This window comes from Squalius cephalus (genome assembly GCF_949319135.1).
Source record: "Squalius cephalus genome assembly, chromosome: 16".
NCBI lineage: Eukaryota > Metazoa > Chordata > Actinopteri > Cypriniformes > Leuciscidae > Squalius > Squalius cephalus.
This window is the reverse complement of record NC_137137.1, coordinates 16,587,820-16,602,016: the sequence shown is the minus strand read 5'-3', so window position 1 is coordinate 16,602,016 and position 14,197 is coordinate 16,587,820. Positions and strand designations below refer to the sequence as shown.

General features: G+C 36.6%; 1 protein-coding gene across 1 annotated transcript in view; it reads right to left on the bottom strand.

The window, feature by feature from the left end:
• Positions 1–13,612, bottom strand: part of fancc (FA complementation group C) — a 31,924-nt gene extending 18,312 nt beyond the window's left edge. Inside the window, exons 1-4 of the mRNA XM_079897033.1 lie at positions 13,361–13,612; positions 9,458–9,623; positions 5,390–5,477; positions 4,732–4,826 (exon numbers count right to left, since the gene is read on the bottom strand). Coding sequence (XP_079753159.1) covers positions 4,732–4,826; positions 5,390–5,477; positions 9,458–9,613 — 339 coding nt within the window. The 5' untranslated portion in view covers positions 9,614–9,623; positions 13,361–13,612. The remainder of the gene's footprint in view (positions 1–4,731; positions 4,827–5,389; positions 5,478–9,457; positions 9,624–13,360) is intronic.
• Between the last annotated feature and the right edge of the window lie 585 nt (positions 13,613–14,197).

Here is a 14,197-nt window from a genome sequence, read left to right as displayed (position 1 = left end):
ACCAAGATGGCTTTATGAATGACAGGACTGATTGTTCATTCATGATGAGTGACTAAAGGAACACAGGCCATCACCGCCGTTGAGGCTCTGGGGGGTCAGCTGAAATCATCCCAGATGGACCTCACATTGTAACTCATGCTGATCGACATGAAGGCTTTCTCTAATGGGTGAGTCTTCAAATGTTGACAGTGACAGTAAACAGCGCTCGGAACAAACAAGGAATGGGGATAAATGGAAAAACACACAGTCCATTAGGACCGCAACAAACACGAGAATGGAAAAATAAGAGATCAACGGCTTGGAAGAGGCAAGACGTCAGACTGGGAGGAGAAGATAGACCCCCAGGAAATCAACTCAAACCAAATCAATTTGCTAAAACACAACAAGAAAGAGACCGACAACATTGGGCAGTAATTCTAGTTCAGCAAAACAGAACAAATGAGAATGTGATCAGCTATTAAACAGAGAACACAAAGTGGCACCCTTCCTGACTCAAACCTGTAGAAAAGTTACAACTATATCCCTTAAAGTCACCATGTATTATTTCAGTATTTGAAACATCATTCTTTTTTCTTTTTTTAAAATTAATGTGCCCTCATAATCTTTAATCAAATGATCTTTTATCAAATTATCTTCATTGGTCTACATATTAAGTCTAGTATGGAGGTGTTATTATTTGATTTGCTATAGATAGATGGAAATGAAGATAGATGGAAAAGAAAGAAGAAAAGAAAAAAATGGGAATGTGTGTGTATGCATGCATGTATGTATGCATCTTTATCTATGTGAATGCATGGGTTTATGTGAACAGAAGTAGATATACTTATAGATATACTATAAAAAAATCTTCACCACTGCAAATGGTACTTAAAATGTCTGGAAAAGCATGAGATTACCATGGTATCATGGTGTAATTTTGACAATAAACTGACCTCTCTACCAAAAGAAAGTCAAAAACAGCGACCTTCTGGACCTTTTGTAGGCCAGTCACTGGAAACGATACAGATTGTATTCCTCTTCCCATGTTTCATCTATCAAGTAAATGCCCAAGCACCTATAATTTGTAACTTCCTCACACAAATAGTCCTAATCTCTCTGTTTTTTTGTCCAGTATCTTTTTCCAACAAACCATACGTACACACACTGCTGCTGCACTAGGGATTGTTAGCTAAGCAAATAAATAATGTAAGATTAAATACCGTGTCTCAACCCCTGACAGAGAACCCACACCTCCCTCTGACTCCACTTCCCTTCGTATAGGTCAAAAAACATCTGGCAAATTAAAAGTTTACTTTAAAAGCCCTGCTTTAATTAGCGCTATGTTTTATTAGATGAAAAAAATAATCAAACGAATGCACACACGAAACGCGAGGGGTTCTGTATTGCTTATGGTAAACCATCTGTGTGAACTCTGTAAAAAGTTGAAAGTGTACAATTATATTAGTTCTTTTTCATCACCCCACTATCCCAACCCTGATTACATCTATTCAAATATAAAAGTGTACATTGAGAATTTCAAAAACACTTTTGGCAGATTGAAAACTGTTGGGGTCTGGAAGAGTATGATATTTATTAGGTATATTACAAACAAAAAAGGGCTTAAACCTTCAAAGCATGTGCTTTTAAACTTTAAAAATTAAATAATTAGGGCTGTCAAGCAATTACCATTTTTTATTTAATTAATTACATGATGTGCCAATAAATTAATTGAATTGCACACCAAATTTGGCTGAGAAATTACCCCTAAAATATAATTTCATTATTGATAAAGTCATTTTTGTGTTAAATGAGAAAAGCATAAAAAAGCAGCTTTAGAAAGAAATATTTCATTTGATTCAACATGGAATTTATTACACATAAACTTTTAAGCTACAACGGCAATTTTTTTTTCAGAAGCTGCACCTGCATCGGTATTTAGATATATTTACAGACCGTTTATTGCAGCTCAGATGTGGCATGAATGCATTTACACTGCAATTACAATTAAATAATGGCATGAGATTAATGGGTTTTAAATGGCTATTAAAAGGATAGTCCACATAAAATGAAAATTCTGTCATCATTTACTCATCCTAATATAGTTTCAAACCTTTCTTTCTTCTGTGAAACATAAAAGAAGATAACTTGAGAAATGTCTTAGTATTTTTTACAATGGAAGTCAACATTCATAAAAATATCTTATTTTATTTTCCCGCAAAAAAAAAAGTAGTAATACAGGTTTAAAATGGCATGATGGTGAGTAAATGATGAAAGAAACTATCACTTTAAGGATTTTTTTATTAATATGGAAATATAAAATATAAATTTTTAATGAAATGATACTTTAAATAAGAAACTAAACCTGCCAGTAGGTGGCAGAAAATGTCTTTATGAGAGAGTAATTGACCCATTCATTCATTCGATTTGTTTAAATGGCTCAAATTCAGGAATTAAATGAATGGCTCTCTTTATGAAAGGGCCATTGAATAATTGGTTCACCCGATTCGTTCAAAACGAGGATTTGTTAAGAAAGAGACACCGCTGTGTTGCTCGGAGACGCACAACTGTTCTGCTGTGGCTTTTGTAATATTTTCATTGGCAAAATTGAGCAAAAACATACAATATAGAGTCTAAAACAACACAATATTAACTTCTTATTAAACTGTTGGATAAAATCAATATCACATTTGCGCTTGTGCTATTCGGGACAAAACCGCACACGTGTGATACTGCATTCGTTGCTCATATGATATTGCTTAACTATATCATATGATATAAATATAAGACAAAAAACTCATACAGGGGTATTTTTGTCCCAATATTCTAGCATTCTAACTGCACGTTCAGCCATACATGTTTGAGCCAGAGTCTGATCCCGGAACAGAAGACAACAAACCTACACCTCAAATACCAAGGATACTTCAGTCTGCAACAGCTTGGCAGTAAACCATTTTTATTTATATCTATTCCTTATGCATTTGTGAGGTAGTCTTGTATTTATTACAAGTTGAAACAAAGACACAACAGAAAGGTGTTTATTTCGTTACATACTTGTTACATTTGTCACCTGTGAAACATTTATGTGTATTACATATGCTTTGTAAGCTGCTAGAGGCAAATAAAGTTTAAGTACCTGGAGTTGCCACAGTTATCATTTAACACAATAATGACTTTATCAATAATTAATTATCTTTTTGGTGTGCAATTAGATTAATTAATCGGCACATCATGCATGTTTCGTGTAGACGAATTATGAATGTACCATCGTTTGTCACACTGTCGTTCTTATATTTGTCGTTCGTCATTTTCAGAAAAGTGATAGTAAAGCGAGTACATATTAAACGATCTGCAACAGACAAAGTAAAAACATTGTTTTTTCTTGTGAGTTGTGACATTACTGTCGGATCCAATGTCACTGCATCATCTTTTGTTTTGTTTCTCTGAAAATTCTTTAAAAATGAATCCACAGTAAAATGAAGCGAACAAATGAACAGTGACTTACTGACGCAATATATAACTTTGTAAAAAAAAAGAAAAAAAAAGAAAAGTGAATCCACGCTTTGTTTTTGCCCTATTGAGGAAGTTTTCAGTTCTGAATTTTACAGGACATTTTTTAATAGCACAATGACCTCTTGGGCTCTATTTTAACGATCTGAAATGCAAGTATCAAACGCGAAACGCAAGGAACTTTGTGGGCGGGTCTTGGGCGCTGTTGCTATCATACCGGTGGGATAAATTACTCTTGCGCCCGACCAAATCTAAAATGGGTTGGTCTGAAGTAGCTTCATTATTCATAGGTGTGGTTTGGGTGTAACGTGAAATAAACCAAACAGAGCGTAATCTCACATTCCCTTTAAGAGCAGGCGCGCCTGTTCCATTGCTATTATAACGGCGGATTTGCCAGGCGCGCGCCAGGAGCGGTTCACAGTCGAGGAGAATGACGTTCTCGTCAGGGCCGTAAAACACAGAGAAGTGACATTGGGGATGGGAGAAACCCACCCAAATTAGCTTCGGTTAAACAGGCGTATGATAATTCGGATAAATGTGTAAGCTAGATTTATATTTTTATATATTTTTTATATTTATATTTATATTTTTTCACATCTTCATGGACACAACAATAATTTCCCTCGTGTGTTAATATTTTTCCTTGTAATAATGTAGCCTATGATTTGCAAAAATGAAAACTGCTGCTTCTGTGTAGATGAGAGAAGCGATAGTGAATGCGCGTTGTGCACACGCTACATTATGGCCAAGCATGCGCCCTCAAAATAGCATTTGAATAACATGTGCAAAGTGCCACTGACTTTAGACTAGGTTTTTCCTGGTCAGTGGCGGAATTGTTTTCTAAACCTGCAAAATAGCACCAGGGAACATTTGCGCCGGAACACGCCTCTTCTTTTCGCTGCACCGCCCCCGGGAGCGCAAGTTCATTCCCTAATTTACCGACGTGCGTCTGTGGAGGGAAAAGTCCGCTGTGCGCGGGTGCAAAATATGAATGATACATGCGTGGGTGTACAAAGCCAATTGCGCTGGGTGCAAGATAGGGCCCCTTATGTCAAGAGATCAAGGAAAATTTGATTTCTAAATTCATGACCACTTTGATTTTTTCTTTCATCTTCACACTTTAAATTAAACAATATATTCCAATATATATCAATTGTTTCTGTAAGGATATCAATTTGTTAAACTTCTTTGGCAATTTATTTATCCATTCATTAACCTTAAGAGGTGAAATGTTGTTGGCTTTACCTTTATCCAAGTGTTGGCTTTTCGTTCAACAGCGTTCAGTGGCTCAGCGCTGTACAGACAGCTCAAACACCGCAGCAGGAGTCTCTGGCTTCTCTCTGAGCATACATAAACAAGACCACAGGACAAAATGCCATTTATAAGATGTGAAAATGGACACATTATTCATCTAATGGGAAACCCATGAAAATGCATGCATGCATGAATGCATTTATAATCAGGCACAAAGTAGACTAAACTAAGATGAAATATCTAATTTAAACCTAGAACTTTTTCAATGCAACTTTTCACTCAAATTGTTATGCTGATAATATACATTTATAATAAATATATATACAACTTTAAATCAAATTCATAATATAGTTTTTTAACTCTATAACGGGGTAAAAAGTACAGTGATAGATCTTTCAACTTTTTCAAGTCATTTTTAAGGCTGCATGTGAAGAACACATAATCTGATAAGAAATTTCAGGGAAGGGAAATAGTGTTCAGACAAGAGAGCGAGAGAGGTAGTGAAAGAAAGCCAAATAACATAACAAATGCCCAGCAGGCCGCTACAGGGTTCATTGGAAAATTAGTGTAAATACCCAACCCATGCAGACACATTTCTTGGTCTTAAATGGGAAACACACCCCCAAGTATAGAAGAGTCGTAAATTTACCATCCGCAATAACACATGGGTTCCAACAAAGTCTTCCAAGGAACTGGCCCACAAAAGGAAACGTCTTCATGGCCTCACTAGTGGAGCTCTGTTATACAGTAAACACACACACCTCAGACATCAATATCAAAAATATGCATCGGAATCATGAAAAATAAACTGCAATATAGCCTTTCACATTGCATACCTAATATTAATAATACACACGTGAATAATCCAATTGAACAATAGTTTTTTGGCTTTTTCCATTGTATAGTATAAAGAAACTGAGAAATAATGGGGTTGAACAATATCGAAAAATGTTACAAGCAAGATTCAAACTTTCATCACTTGCATTAGCACTAAAACTCAATGTGCAAAAGAATGTATGCTCAGTTGAAAATTAGTTTTAACTTTATTTGTATTTTAACACCTCACCTTTCCAAATATACAGTACTCATCTCATAGATTATGTTAATGACACACCCTTTATATCATTGAAATTTGAGTCATAACTTGTATAGTGTGAAAGTTGGCATCTGTGAATCAATCAAAAACAGTCTGGTGTTTCCGTGGTGCTCCAACACCATGAATACAGATCATACATCACACAAGTCAGGTGGCTGGTCGGATATAAAACACACCTGATGGATGTGTTTTGAAATGGATGGAAAAAACCTTTCTTTCTAGATGATTAATGTCATACCATCTTGCATTCCACAAGGATATGTCCTAAGACCCTTTTTATTTCCACTGCAATACCAGCTTCCCTGATAACCACATCAGCACTGGCTGCATGAAGATTCAGCACACATTTCATATATACCCTAAAATAGATGCCTCTCTTGCCACAATAGCCAATCACTTTGTTGTTGTTTTTTTAATGCATTTCACAAAGGTCTCTGTAATGCAACAATAAGGGCCATTTTAAAGGCCTATTTTGTTTTTTGGCACATCATGGAAGAACTGATGGTTGCAGAGAGGAACTCGGAACAAACGAGCTAATGTCAGAACATTATTGCTTAGAATTTTCGTCATGAAAATGAACTGTCAACACCAGATACTGTCTCAACTCATGAGCTGTGGTCAAAACATTTTTTTTTTTAAGTAATACTGACAGTTTAAGTGCACAATGAAGTTCTGCCACTTGCCGAGTTAGCCGACATCAAAAGTATGAACAGTTAGCTAATATGAAAAAAATTAATCATCATTTCCTGAAGACCTATTTGAGCCAAAAAAAAACAACTTTTGATGGTCTTTTATAAAGCAATTCCCACACAGACAGACAGAAAGAGTCACTGATCATTTCTTTAAAGTCAGTTACGTAATTAATGAAAACCAGCGTGCTAATGCAAAGGCATGTTGAGGATCACAGCTTTTTGCATCAGTTCAAGATGTGCCTTGCCAATTTACTGTACACTGGAAGCCATACAAAGGATCTGAGCCTTTTTACATTCCATAGGCACATACATTGTTGGATGCTAAATGATTTCAGTGCACGCATGAAGAGAATGACACCATTCCTGTGGAACTTTAACACGTCAAGTCTGACAAAAAGAAAAAGACCTTGTGGCAGCCAAAAAAATAATGAATGCAAATACAGAGCACATACTAAACTAATTATTGTAGCTGTAGAACTTCCATTTGCATTTATAACATCTAATGGAGGGATTTTGGCATGATTTTTTAGGGATGATCCTAAAATGTAAAGGCAGCTCTACATTTTCATGTGTAAAAACATTTTGTATGTGAGAGAAAGCATGATATTATAAAAACAATGTGTTGTTAGCAAAATTAAATCATTGGTTTTTCTGTAGTTATTGTACTGAAGCCAAAATAAATTATTACAATATTATCTAGAAAATATTTTGACAATCTATCACTTTAAATGTTATATCTATAAACCTGAATTTTCAATTAAATGATTTAATGCTTTTCAAACCTAATATTATTCCAAATCTGTTATACAGCTTTAACAACCATAAAAAATTATTTTGCAATTTTCTGCGGATTCCCTGGAAACATTTTGGAGCCACCCTTGGTCCCCAAACACCATTTAAACATTTTGATTAAATTTGAATTAATACAATTTTAGAATTTCCAAGTGTATCTAAAAATAGATCAAATAAAATATGCGGCTTTTTAATAATCTCACTATACCATATCCCAATATAAATTTTAATCTGACTAATTATGCTGCCCTAATGTAAACTCTTGAAAAACAACTTGAAAAGACCATTCATTTGACCATGACAAAGTGATAATCCAGCTCCATCAAAGGGGTATGAGCAAATTTGTACTTGCATGTACTATCCCAGAGATGCTTTCTCATGGGATTTAAGGGCAAGAAGTCTTATGTACACATTCACAAGTCAGCAATTATGGAATGTGTTCACTCAAACATGCATCTCTCAGTCTCCCCTTGAGCACGGGCGCATCGCCAGCGGGCACCCAACTGTGCCAGGCTTAGGAAGAAAACCGTTTACGGGACCGTGAATCCTCCCCTTTCCAGCAGTCCCAAGCAGGGAGTGGGAAAACTGGTTCTGATGGAATGCAAATGAGGAAATTGATATAAACGAGACATTTTTCATCCTCAGGCGCGAGCCTCATCCAAGCACTGCTGTTCATATCCACTTCATTCGGGCCGTTTTATGAGGCTCTGCCGGGAATAAAGGTTTAGTGCCAATTAAGAAATCCCGATCCCTTCACATTGCTGAATGCTGTCAGAGGAGCTGACGCATGTTGAGCGTGATGGAAACGGAAGGTGTGATTGCATTTTGGCAGGGCAGCCATTGTAAGTTGAAATAAGAAAGCCTGCAAGATTTTGTTTTCTTTTCTGACACGCCAGGCACCAAACGGCACGATGTGCAGAACCAACGGGAGATCTGCTGGTGCGAAAGGCCGCTGCAGGTTGAATAAAGAGCTTCTTTCAAGGTGAGGAGAGTCAGTGGGAGGCAGAATTTTTCTTAACACTGGTCCTTCACAGAGTCGCCCTAACCCATGATACCTCGTCCAAAATTGCAACACTTGATGCAGGGATACATTAGGTTAACACTGGCAGTCCCTGGGTGGCTATTAGCCCACTAAATCATCACCGCCGCTGTGCCAATGTCCAGCCTTCATTCGCACAGAGCGGCTTCTGTTAGGGGTGCTAAAAGAGTTAGTTAAAGCACTGACCTTAATATTGAAGGAGATTCTATGAACTCGGCAGGAGAAATGTGCAAAACTAATCATTTTCAAAATCGACTCCATTTCTTAGTTCTTGGTTACAGAGAGACTTTTAGCACATTAAAGCATAACATGCTGTCTGTCAGCATGCTCAAAATCTCTCAAAGAAGTTGGATCTGTTAATTTATCTTTTTTTAAAGCACCACAGTTAAAAAAATATTACAGTACTCAGTAATAAGTATGACCCTCTCGTCCAGGGCCATTGTCAGAGTTTCATGCAAGTGGATTATGTAAATGTATTTTCATGCCTTTATTTTTAATGCATATTTAAGTATTTGGTTTTCAGTGGCAATTGGTTGTGACTTCTGATGATTTAAACTTGTTTGCTAGTTTAAATAAGTGTTTAGGAATTTATTTCATTCCATGTATAGTTTCTAGCTATTCTTGCAAAGTTAAGAACACTTCAAGAACTATTTTTTTTTAAAACATTTATAATGTTTTGGGGACAGTGGAAATGTTGACAAGAAATTTATAAATGCAAATATAAAATTATAAATTCAAATTTGATAGTGATAAAATTGATAATGTTTTGGAGACTTAATGTCTTACAAATCTTACTGTCTTACCCTGTATTAAAATAAATTTAAAAATCATAAAGTAGTTGACCACACAGATCAATTAGTCGGTTATTGGACAACTAGATGACCATTCTGTAGATGGTGTAAACTCTAATGCTACAAATCTCCTGGTGAAGAATGAAGAATATTGTTGTGCAGAACAACATTAGATCAACATTTCTTTACTGGATCGGATCCTAACGTTTAACAGAACAGCTGAGGACTATGTAAAATGTTTCACAAAATTCCAGAAAAAAAGCCCTGCTTGTGAAGCTCAAGTTGTGTGTTCTGAAATGTTTCATACCATTTGCTGCAACCCCAGAAGAACCTGCTGGAGAAAACTCCTCAGATAATCAAGATGTCTGCTTGTGTCCAGAAGGGCGGAACATGATGTAGCCTCGCCCCAGCTCACTGCTTTAGCCATCCAGAACTGTACATCTGTCTCCGAAACAGCAGCCATCCTCTGAAGTCTGCAGAGACACACAAATAAATGATTTTGGGGGATGAACAATTCCTTGAAAGGCCAGCAGATCTACGCATTTGGACCATGCAACTTCAAAAGTGTGTTTCTCATTCCAGAAAAAGTAGGAGAGTTAAGTCCATAATAATGATGACTTTTGTACAGAGTCTGAGATGACAGGGGTCGTAATCAGGAAATGGGGAGTTGAAAATGTGTTACCCAATTGAGGTCTCTTAATTTGTCATCAGCCTCTATTTCATGAGCCGGCCAGTTTGGGAAAAAAAAGTGTGTGTGGGGGGGGGGGGGGAATAAAAGAGGCAATGGGTAGTGCAATAAAGTCTTCACGGACTTTATTTTAAACTTCTAGAACGCTCTTAACTCAGCACTGAAGTATTTTTGACAAATAAACAAAACGGAACAAGGCTGAAGCCATGAATGGAGACATATCCTCATCTGTGTCCTGCTGGGAGGCGAGGTTCTCACACCGTGACCACGGCGTAACGGGGTAGAAAAAGCGCTCAAACAGCTTGTGTGTGCAGGAGCAGGAGTTTGTGGGTAATTGTTGTTCTTAGTCTTAATGACAGGTCTGTGAAAAACACAACAAGGGAGTGTTTTTATGATCTGCTCGTAACGGCGGAGTTGTTTAATGTCTTGCCATCACCCCTGCTGGAAAAATCCCTTGGGTGAGACAATGTAAATATATAATTAGCCTTTCTTTCCTTTTTTTCATCAAACCAAACTATGAACAAACGCTCCTTGTTGACTTGTCATCCCCGCACAGCTTTCACCAGTCCTTCGGGGGACATAGCCGCCTGGCCAATAAACTGCCACGGCCAAGATGGGTGTAATTCCAACACAGAATACTAGTAGAGCGTTAGCTGAATCTGTGCAAGTGTAAATGGTTTGGCCTATATGTTATGCGCTGGAGAGTGTCAACATTGACGTGTACCAACACATACTAATATCCTCCTGACTGTATGCCAAATAGAAAAAAAAGCTGTAGTAAAGAAGTGACTACAAATGTATAATTTGGCTCTTGACATAAGCAACAGTCAAGAGCAAATTATGGGCAACGTTGATGGGCCCCATTGACTTCCATAACATGGAAAAAAAAAATACACTCAATACAAGTCAATGGGGTCCATCAACGGTTTGGTTACCGACATTCTTAAAAATATCTTATTTTGTGTTCAGCAGAAGAAAGAAAGTCATGCAGGTTTGGAAAAACTTGAGGGTGAGTAAATGATGACAGGATTTTTATTTTTGGGTGAACTAGCCTATCCCTTTAAATAAACAAAGGGGTACAAGGGGGTACTTCATCACTGCCAAAATGGGCTTTTAATAAAACTTGGCAACATATGCAAGTAGAGAGGTGAACATTTTTTGGAATTCGGTGCTATATGACTAGAGAAAACGGAGAAAAAAGGCTGTTGTCTTCTCTTTTGCCAAGTAGAAAAACTTAAAACACCCATAATGCACTGGGCATCTTGCCATTCAAGACCATACCAGTCTGCTAAGGATACGCTTACCAGAGTCAAATACCAACTTGCTTTAGTAGGAAATAGCTCTTAGCAAACTTTTAGTCATAATGGAATTGATCCCGGGTTGCTAGAATTTAAAGAGTAAACATTTAGTGGGAGTGAGTTATTTTCCAGTATGTTGTAGGTAGTGGCTAAAGCTTGCAAAGTATTGTAAATACAGAGAAAACACAGTGACGAAACAGTTTTTTGTTTTGGAAAAAACTGAAAGAAATTGCAGTTCTGTCAGTTCCGCCCCTAGCAAAATGTCATCACATACAGGTACGTTGCCATGGTGCAGAGGTGGACAGTAACAATGTACATTTACTTGAGTACTGTACTTAAGTACACTTTTTGAGTATCTGTACTTTACTTAAGTATTATTTTTTCTGGAAACTTTTTACTTTAACTTCACTACATTTGTAAGACAAATATCATACTTTTTACTCCACTACAATTCTGTCAGGTCCTCGAGTAGAAAGGCAGTTCTAGTCAGTTCTAGTTCTTTGTCAGTCAGGGGATGATTTTGGTTGCAGGGACTCGCAGGGGTTGCATTTTTGCAGGGGTTGCATTTTGGCTGGAAATGAAAGTCTGATTGACGTCAGAACTCGACTGATGTTGGTTTCTGACGTCAACCCGATTTTCATTTTCAACCATAATACAACGTCTGTCCAACGTTGGAGATTACTGTCAATCTGGCGTTGGATTCTGACATCAACCTGATTTTCATTGTCAACGTTGGGTTTGGTCTTCTAAATGCGAATTTTGTCATTGTTTTGGTGCACACAAGCTTATAGAAAACAGTAAGGTTAACATATGCATACTTAAAGCCAAACAACTTTAAATAGGGCACTATTTGAGGGAACAGCCATTTGGGTGTCCGAAACCATTGTGGACGTTATTGAGTTCACTTATTCAATCTCACATTCAATCCCACTACTGGAACTGTGTTCTAGAAATAAATGTGATATTGATATGAGGGTAGGCAGGCATAGATTTAGAGGCATAAGGTACTGTGAGTATTACGCAACAATGCAACAATTACTTTTGATACTTAAGTATTTTTAAAAACGAGTACTTCTGTACTTTTACTTAAGTAAAAATCGGTCGTTACAACTTTTACTTGTAACGGAGTAATATTTCACCAGTAGTATCTGTACTTTCATTCAAGTAAGGAAGTTGTGTACTTTGTCCACCTCTGCCATGGTGTTCCAGTTTTACTATAAAGCTTATTAAAGACTAGACATAGTACAATTTTCAGTGATAAACCTACACTTACATTAACTGTTCTGTTAATAACTCTCGGTCGATCCAACTGTCCGTGGGTGGGGATACAAAAATGTGGCAGTATAATCTGTAGTCCATCAGTGGACTTTTGCTGAAATAAATGTGCATTTCTCTGTCCAGGTAACACAGAGAACAAGTAGCCCTAAACATTGTCTCTTTACAAATACTGAACTTTCAACACACAAAGCAGGTTGGAACTAGGTGAAATTACACTTGAAGTGTATTTTGGATGTTTTCTGTTCACTAGTCTGAAACAACATGGTATGAAAAGCCAAACAAGACACAATATCTCACAATTGACCCGTGAATTAAAAAACAGTTTTTACTTGTAGTGAATTGTAACAGCTTTTAGTGTCATAAGACATAAACCAGTAGGCTAAACAACACCCACAATACACCATAACTGAACATGCATGTAATAATTAAACATAATACATAGGCTACACTATAACTGGGGTTTATATGATTATGTCTGACATGTCATGAGCTTCCTCAAACTTTCCAAAATCCAAACTGAAACTCATCTTGATTTTAAAAAGCTAAGACATTTAGGAAGTATGTTTAATATTTTTAATATTGAGCACACTATATTTTACAAGGTTAAGAGAAGGGTAACGTTACCATTTTTTATTTACCTTGGTTTTATATTGTACATAATTTATATCATATTTGTCTGTATTCTCACTGACTCCAACATCAGCGCAAGAAGCATTTCACTTCTGTCTGAGTACATACACGCTTCCAAACAAACATTAATAAAGAGTAAAGTCATGAATATTAATTAGGTCACGTAACCTAATTAATATTCATGAGCAAGCAGCAAGGTCATAGTATGATTCGCAAATGCGCATCCTGCTTCTGACAATCATAGATTAAATCACACAAACAGTCAGACCAAAGGCTTCATTGTAATCTGAATAAACAAAGTAAACCCAGATGTCACCTTTAAAATCAGCAGGCTAAGCGCGACGACGGTCTGCGAAGACTTCTACCGTCGTGTTTGACAGCTCTGCACTCTCAAGGCTTCCTTATTTTGCTCAGGCTTTCTGTTGACGTACATGTATTGTCTTACTTTTCCAATAATCTAAGATAACTGTATATAAGATTATTAAACGCAATACGGAATTTTCGCGGCATCAGATGCTGTAAAAATCTTTCTGAACTTCCCTCTCAGACTTCTAAACCGGATGTTGTCATCTGCTATTGGCTGCGCGCCTCTAAAAGGGGAGGGGCAAAGTCGCAGCATGAACTGAAGCGCGCATACATTATTCAGGAAAATACTATTTTGTTAAATCACACAAAAGCGTTCACACTCTCATTATCTGAACCAACAAATGTGCCAAATGTTTCCACCACATGACTGTCTGATAATATGTATGATGAAAACTACATTTTTATACATTTCATACATTTTGAAATGAAATGAGAAACTGCTTTGCACCTGCTGCTTTTCAGCTCTTCACTACTATAATTTATTTGGATTATTTTTATTTCACTCTTTGCATATTGTCATAAATTTAAATAAAAAGTATTTTAAAAATGATTTATTATATTTAATTTGTATGATTATTTTAATTGTTTAAGACTAAGGATCTGAGAAAATTCTTTGTAAAATAGCAATATGCAGCAAAAAATAAATGTTATTTTTTTGCAGAACGTTTTAACATAAAGACCTCCATTTAACATCGTTCACCCAGGACATAAAAGCGCGTGAATCCACCCATTAATGTGCTTTCTAAAGTATTTGATTACGCCATTAATCGCACGTTTTGAAATATTT